This window comes from Nestor notabilis, unplaced genomic scaffold, assembly GCF_000696875.1.
Source record: "Nestor notabilis isolate BGI_N333 unplaced genomic scaffold, ASM69687v1 scaffold2405, whole genome shotgun sequence".
Lineage (NCBI taxonomy): Eukaryota > Metazoa > Chordata > Aves > Psittaciformes > Psittacidae > Nestor > Nestor notabilis.
In genome coordinates, this window is record NW_009930469.1 from 60558 (window position 1) to 68711 (window position 8154).

The 8154-nt window shown below is 40.9% G+C and overlaps 1 protein-coding gene across 1 annotated transcript in view; it reads left to right on the top strand.

Moving 5' to 3' along the window:
* The window catches only part of LOC104406427 (dihydropyrimidine dehydrogenase [NADP(+)]-like), a gene marked incomplete at its 5' end in the record, with an annotated part of 108568 nt that overhangs the window by 39214 nt on the left and 61200 nt on the right, over positions 1-8154 (top strand). The window contains one exon of the mRNA XM_010015397.1: positions 6692-6834. Within this exon, the coding sequence (XP_010013699.1) occupies positions 6692-6834 (143 nt within the window). The remainder of the gene's footprint in view (positions 1-6691; positions 6835-8154) is intronic.

Genomic DNA, 8154 nt, shown 5'->3' on the forward strand with positions numbered 1-8154 from the left:
AGGTCTTCCTGGGTAAATAATATTTACAGATAAGAAAAAATCTAATTTTTCCCTCTCTCTTTCTCTGATTCGAACCTTTTTTAATTGAGAGAAGTCTCTGATGACTGCCAAACATTTATTGAGCGAGAACTCTGGTGATTTGATGAACTTTGAGCTGGAAGAGCATAAATAATCATTAGTATAAATTCAAGAATGGTAAAAAGTCTTCCTGGGTAAATAATATTTACAGATAAGAAAAAATCTAATTTTTCCCTCTCTCTTTCTCTGATTCGAACCTTTTTTAATTGAGAGAAGTCTCTGATGACTGCCAAACATTTATTGAGCGAGAACTCTGGTGATTTGATGAACTTTGAGCTGGAAGAGCATAAATAATCATTAGTATAAATTCAAGAATGGTAAAAAGAAACCCTAAGAAGGACACTGATTTTCCTTTGTGCCTCTGAAAGTTCCGCCATTCTTTTCTGGTTGTGTGTAAGTTTGATTTGTGAAGGAAACAGGAAGCAGAATGATGACTTCTTTCCAGTCACAGGCTCACCTCGAGCCTGTGGGTATCCCAAAGAGAATCAAAATCATAAAGAGAAAGAAGCTTTCAAATAAAAAGGGGGAAATAATTATCAGAGAAAGTATTAACACAGCAGCAATTTCTCAATCCATACATGTCACAGATGGTAGTCACTATACGCTAACAAAACCAAATAGAATGCAGTCAATCAATGTGGTTTCAAGAGCCAGCAATGGCCGAGTGAGGTAGAAAAGGTTTCAAATCTGCAGAATCATTCACTTTATTCTAAAGCCTTGAAGTAAAGTCCTGGCTTCACTGTAGTCAGCAGAACCTTTGCCATTGATTCAGTGGTGTTGGCACGGCACCCATCACAAGTTGTGGATCAAATGAAGCATTAGTCAGCCATTGCTTTGGGGATGTTGGCAAACAGCTGTAGAGACCCCCTCATAAAATAAATATTCCCTCAAATGCTCCATTTGGTAAATGAATAATTAAAAGGTTTGGTTGGAAATGGCCAGAGCCTGAGTAAATAGTACATTATTAGTAGTGATTTGGGGAAATGGCTATAAACGTATGAGTGGGAATGGACTGAAAGACTGCCCAGGCTGTGAAATAGATAAGGAGCAATGAAAGAGTCTTCTCTGGATCCTGAGGTGCACCATTAAGGCAGTGGCAAGGTCCATCTTGAACTTGCTCTTTTGGGCCCTAACCTGTATTTTTTAGTGTGCTGAATATTGGGTCCTCCATCCGGGGAACCTCGTAACGACTGTGGATAGTCTTTCTCTCCAAACATGCCTGTTTATTGGGTTTTCTTCTGCATTTAAATGCATTCTCTGGCCATTTTGAAGGATGTGCCTGCTACGCTGTTTCATTAAACCACCGCGTTATCGGGTAATTGTTTAAACATAATGCCATAGCACTATCAAAAGGAAAGGTGAACTAATGGCATTTGCAAATGTCAGGGATTATCTTAACACTTTTATTACAGTTTATAAAAAGTAGGTTCAGGGCATTCCATGGCAATTATTTCCACCGAAATTGGTTATTTAAATAAATTGCTAATTATCTGGATATGACAGTATTGAAAACTCTGCTAATGACTTCGTTGATAAGTGTAGCTTATGATGGCCACCTACAGGTGGGAGTGAGAAAGAACATGGCACAGAAGCATTCCCATCGGAAGGAATGCGATGCGAATGAATGGTGTATAACAATATACATGTATAAGATAGAATTGTGTGTACAGCACGTTTCTCTGGACTGTTTACAGATGTAGATTATGCATATATATTTATACAAAACACTTTGATCACCAGAACTAGGCAGCATATACATGATGCAGAACATTCCTTAATATAGGATTGTTTTCCATGGGTTTTTTCCTTAATCCGCAAACTTTCTTACCTGGTTCCTTCCTGCAGCATTGCATTAATCATCTCCAACACCTCAACTTCCCTAGGCCAACTGCCTTCTGCAATGCTTTTTCACCCCAAACTTCTTTTGTCATTAGGTTTATTGATTTGAACCTTTAGGAAGATGGGAATGTCAGTGCTCTTTCAGGAATGGATTTACAGAGGGAGGAAGATTTTGAGGGTTCCTTTTTTTCAGCAGAACAGACTGTATCCGGAATGTATTAATCAAAAATAATATATCAGCCAATTTTTCCTTGTAATATTTAGACTGTTGCAAATCTGATATTTAATTTGTAAAGAACTGAAGTGTAATATAATATAACGCAAATTAAGAATTCCTTTTGCTTTACAACACACAGAATGGGGAGAATTATGACCCAAATTCATTTTTATTCCATCTAGTAACCATAGATACAAAAATTTGCTTTTAACTCATCTACTAACCAAAGATATGAGAGTTTCCCTTTTAAATCTGCTGCTTTTATTGATAGCAAGTTTGATAAAGACCATTCAGACTCTTTCAAGGTTCAGACTCAGTATCGTCAGTGTGTATTGATTCACCTCAGTTCCACTGGCTGGTTTCTAATGGATCTGGATCATCTTTACCTAAAGGTCCATTTAGAGCTGCTGCAAATATGCGTGGAAGACTTTAAACTACCACATTAGTGCATTATGTTCAAGTAAGAATGTAGCCCAGCATTCAAAGCTTCTTAGACTTGAGGCTCGGATCAAGAAGATCTGGATTGTTTCTGCTGGGAACTTCCAAAGCTACTGGGCTGCCTGAAGCTTAACACCAGGAGTCTCCGTCCTCAACCTGGTGAACATTTTTGGTGTTGAAGTCACAATAAAACATGTGTTTTCTGGCACTGGTAGAGGTTTTTTTAATTCCTAAGTAGATGTAATGCCTCTCACCAGTTTTCCATCAGCCCGCAGTCCTCAGAGGACAAGGGCAGCTCTGCCCACCTCCGCCGATCAGAGCGTTTGATGAACATATGTTCTGCTTCTCCTTCATGCTTTGTTTTGCCTATTGGATTTCCTTGGCTGCGGTCCCTGAGAGTCACAAAAAACCTGACTTAAAAAAAAAAGAAAACCAAAATTCTTTGGTTTAAGGCAAGAAGAAGATCAGGGACTTTGGCATCGGACACTTATTTAATTGTTGAAAACTCTATTTAGTAGCAAGCATTTGTTCCATAATTAATGAGAGATTTGAAAGGGTAGTTTGCAACACAGAGTAACGTCTCATCTCCACCAGGTATTTCTCTGTCTTTCATTTTCAAATCTCACTCCCTTGCGTGAGGTCTGGATACATGGACTTTGTTTATTAAATCTCATTCTTTTACAGCAAGGTAAATGATAGCCATATCAAGCATCTGGTAGCAGCTGTAATGCTACTATCAAGAGAGTACCGTATCAGCAGTTTCCCAGCTACGGGTGCTTAACTACTGGAATTACAGGTCCCAACACATCAAAGTATGTAGAAGATGCTTGTTTTCTTAGCATGTGAGCTGTCCTTCAAATGCGTGCTGGATTTGGACCTCGAGCTTCTTAAATACCGTTTGATTTATCAGGCAGAATTCTGCATTTTTCCATTACTACTTACAGCTCTTCATTAAATCTCCTTTATTTCAACCTTCTAAAAACTCCTTCTCTATAAATACCCATATCGGAATTCGTTACCTTCCTGTTTGTTGTATTCTGTCTTTTATTTTGGGTTAATCTGGATGCTTGTGTCACCATTTCATTAGGCAGTAGGATCTCTATCACAAGGAAATCACATTGTATTCCAGACCTGAAGCTTTTCTTACAAAAGGGGAAGCTTCTGAACTGTTGATCAAGAAGCGCACGGGAGAACGGCTGCACCTTCTGATGTACTTGTTCTGTATTCTGCAGACCAAAGAAGACAGTGACACCTCAGTCAACCCTCTGATTGTCATTAGAGTCATTTATTTACTCTCATCAGGAGCACTCCTGAAATGTTTTTAAACTCATTTGAGGGAGTTATAGATGAATAGAATACTTTTGCCATTGTACCCATTTATCACTCATTCACTGATCACCAAACGTAAGTAATAACTCATATTATGACTATCAAGTGCAGCCAGTACTAAAAATTACCTGTGTTCCATAATAAACTCTAAGCCTCGTTGCCATCTCTGCTAGGCTTCATCAAATCATATGCTTGGTTTCTTTGGTCTGAACGAAGGCCTTTCTGATTACTTATTGTGCTGAAACCTTAAATAAACTGTAATTTGCTTCTTTTCCTCTACTGACCATTGTACAGAGATAGTCATTTAAGTGAGAAGGTGGCTAATTTAATCACAGTGAAGAAAGGAATAGTTATATGCTGGAAATACTATCTTGTGGAACTCTGCTAGGAGATACCATTAAGGTCAAGGGTCTTTAAGGCTTAAAAACTGATGGAGTGCAACCTCTTAGAGTTGCATTGGGGTTAGAAGAATATAAACCTTCATGCCTTAAGGCAGATGTCAGGTTTTAACTCATGCAGACTGGAAAGAAGTTTTCCTCTAGCCACATAATTCAGAGTTACCAGCATCTGAATTCTTTCACCTTTCTAAGGAATAACAACCTCATCACAGTGAGGTTCTGGAGTAGCTGTGTCAGTGCCCAAAAGCAATATAGCAAGTCTGGTGCTTACCTGTAGCCTCAAATGGTTGTGTTGGAAAGGACCTGAAGATCATCTACTTCCAACCCTCTGCCATGGGCAGGGACAGCTCACACTAGTCCAACCCGGCCTTGAACACTGCCAGGGATTCACCACTTCCTTGGGTGAGTTTATGCATTGCCTATTTATGCAAATGGAAGTTTATATGCTGCAAACATTGTACGTCTGTGTAGTTCCTGTTAACTACAGACAAGAAGTATCTGTGCAAAGCCTCTGAGCAGTCCTGATCCCTAACACAGGCATGCGAGAACATCTGGTATGGTCTTGCTGGCAAGTGGAGGAACATCTCTGATCAGATAGTGAGTCTTCTGGGTTCTGCTAGATCAGCTATAGGAGAAGGAGGAGGTGTAAGTATGTAATGAGAAGGTGCCTATCCCGGGGCAGCAGAGGTTGTCATTGCCCAAGAAGATTCCATGCCGAATCCAGAGCAAATGTCAATAGAGGCTGCTTAGCTGAGCTTCTGGGTGTGAATGTGTTTAATACTGTTGGGCCAGTTTAATACTGTTTAATACAGGGTCTCCTGTGAATTCAGTGCTGTCTGTCAGGGTTACAGTGGGGGGTTTGTTGCACAAGGCAATGTGAGCTGAACACATGGTGATTTTAATGGTGAGGACAAACCAGATTTCAATTGTCTGTAGTGGAAAATCACTGATGGGGACGCTAAAGGGAGGGTTGGTGCTGGGCTCAGTGACACAGGACATGCTGATAAAAGCAATCTGTCCTTTACAAAAGACTTCCTTCTGTTAAAAGCCCCGGCAGCAGACTGCAGTGCTGCTGTCTCCGAAAGGGTGGAGAAGGATCTGCAGCACAGTTTGTTCGGGGTGAAGTTCTGTCTGCAGGAGATGAGGATGTTGGTCAGGCATCTAAGCAGAGGTGTGGTGATGCAGCAGCTACTGCTTCCACATGGGCTCTTTTCCCACACTTCCGAACTGTGGTTTCTTCTTTCCTCTTGTTTTGTTCCTTGCATTGGTTTTATTTCTATCTTCCCTTTTGGCTATTTGCTCTTGCAGAAGGTCAAAGCTTTAAAGGTTATGAAAATACCCATGGAGGGTGTTCAGAAGTATTTCATATCATGGTATTTCCCCAAATTACCTAACATAGCACAAACCCAAAAGTACCAGCACTTCTTTGTGTAGGTTGACAGCCAGCCAGTTCCTCTGGGAGTGATGTGTGCCTCCCTTACACTGCTGTAGCATTGTCCAGTGATAACGTAAAATTTCCCTAAAGGTTCTCCAAGTGAAGTCGAAGTGTTAAGAACACAGGAGTTATCCAGAGAAATCCCAACCAGCCTCAGCAAAAAAATCAGTGGAAGTGTCAGCTGTCTGTTCCCTCCATCACTGAATGAGCAGCATCTGTATGCATATTTTAAAGACTTGCATACCATGAATAGGATGTAGCCAAAGCAGAAGCATTGCAGACACAGTGCATTGAGACTTTAATCATCATTCCTCTGAATGAGGCAGGGAGTTGTCTGACTCAACCTCTAGATACCATTTAAAAATACAAGCTCTAGTCTTGGAGATAGGACTATAAATGAATATACTTTATTCTTCTGAGCTTCTGTCTAAAGGGGTCTTACTTGAAGGATTATGCGAATCTGCAAACATCCAAAGGGGAAACATATTAAATAATATATAAAATGTCAAATGCAGTGAAATGGTGTTTTAAAGAACTTTTAGTCAGACAAATAAATGAGATGGTCCCTCTGACTTGGACAAACGTCTGTGTTCAAAAAGTCAGGCTGATTCTTTATGTAGAAACACAGGTCTCTGTCTACAGTGTACTGTATGGTGAAGTATAGCTTTCTGTCTCAGACATTGTTAGTCTTTGTTTTGAGCATCAGCTAAAATGTTCCAGCCAGCTTTGCAATGTTTATCCAAATGTTTCTGTGATTTCCTGTATTTCAGCCAAATTCATAATACTTTACAAGAACTGATAGCACTTGAAACCCACTTGGTGTCAATTTATAAATGAATACATCCTCTGCATCTCAGAATTAGATGTTAGCTCCTGATGTTCCTTGTCATGAGGGACATGCAAATGACATCCGGGTGTGTTCTGATACTGCTGACAACATGCTCTGGTTTTCCATAGGAAATGCCATCAGGCCCATCGCCCTCCGCGCAGTGTCTGCCATAGCCCGTGCTCTTCCCGGATTTCCCATCTTAGCAACTGGAGGCATCGATTCTGCTGAAAGCGGACTTCAGTTTCTGCACAGTGGGGCTTCTGTTTTACAGGTATCTTTTCTTTCTTTAAAGCTTTAGAATTAAAGGAATTAAAACCAGCGGTGCCAAGGCCACGACTAACCCATAGCACTGAGGCCTCATCTACCCGGGGTGTGACCACTTGCGGGGACGGTGACTCCAGCACTGCCCTACGAAGCTTCATGCTTCTTGCTAAGAGACATTCATTTCAGATGGAGCAGGAATTGCCAGTAGAACACTTCAGGTGTTACAAAGCCAACCTGGGAAAAGGCTTGCCCTGAGTAAGTTATCACTTTTTCTCTCTGACCTATAGGATTTAAACATTAAACATCGTTCCCTTGTCATACAAGCAGGGCTGACATAGAGTTAAGCTTCAGCTCTCTGATGTTCCTTTATTCTTGGGTTTTGTCTTCTGCAAAGAGCCTTTTCAAGGGGAGAGGGATTTCAAAGAACACTACTTTGGTCTCACTGGGAGACAGTTTATCCAGGCATCTGCATCCCTTAAGCATGATTATTGGAGCAGGAGATGGAGAGCTCTCTCTCCTGCATATGAGGCTGGTGGTGTAGCCTGTTGCAGTGGAGTAAGGTTTCAGACTGGATCATAGACTCATAGAATCCCAGACTGGTTTGTGCTTATTGTTAAAGCTCATCCATTTCCGACCTCCTGAATACAGTAGTTGAGGCTTTTTACATTGCCTGTGTTGGTTTTGAGATCCTGGCCAGACTGGCATGCTTATTTGGTCCCTGTCATGGGATGAAGCCTAGGTGGCCTGTTATTATGGGCGCTGGGAAATTGGCTGGAAATCAGCCCCTTACCTGCTCTGCTTTGCAGCATATATGTTAGAATGGCTAAGGGGCGGGTGGCAGTTATGTCTTCTTATTCCATTATATATATTGTTACATTCTGTTTGATGCTTATCCCCTTGATCAGGAGTTCCCATCATAGACAACAGCAGCTGTGGATGCTGTGGATGTCAGCTTTGTGTCACTCCGTGGGATGACTGGAGTGGTTTCATTCCCACAAGTCTCTTTGACATTAAAATTAGATTCAGTGTGACCATCCTTTCTGCACAGCTCTGGTGTCTGCTGAGATTAGTCATTTGTTTGCTATGTTTCAGACAAAAAAAAAACCCAAAACAGCCCAACTCAGTGGTTTGGTTGGGTTTTTAAGTGTTGCATGATCTGAGCTATACAATGTGGAGTGATTTTCTGGTCTACATCTGCTGTATCTGGTTCTGGATGACTAAAAACTGAAGTTTTTTCATGTCATTTATGCAGTTTTCCTTTATATGGGCTGACTTTAAACTCCTCTGGATGACGCCTATCCTCACTTTGAGTGGCTTATTTCTCTTT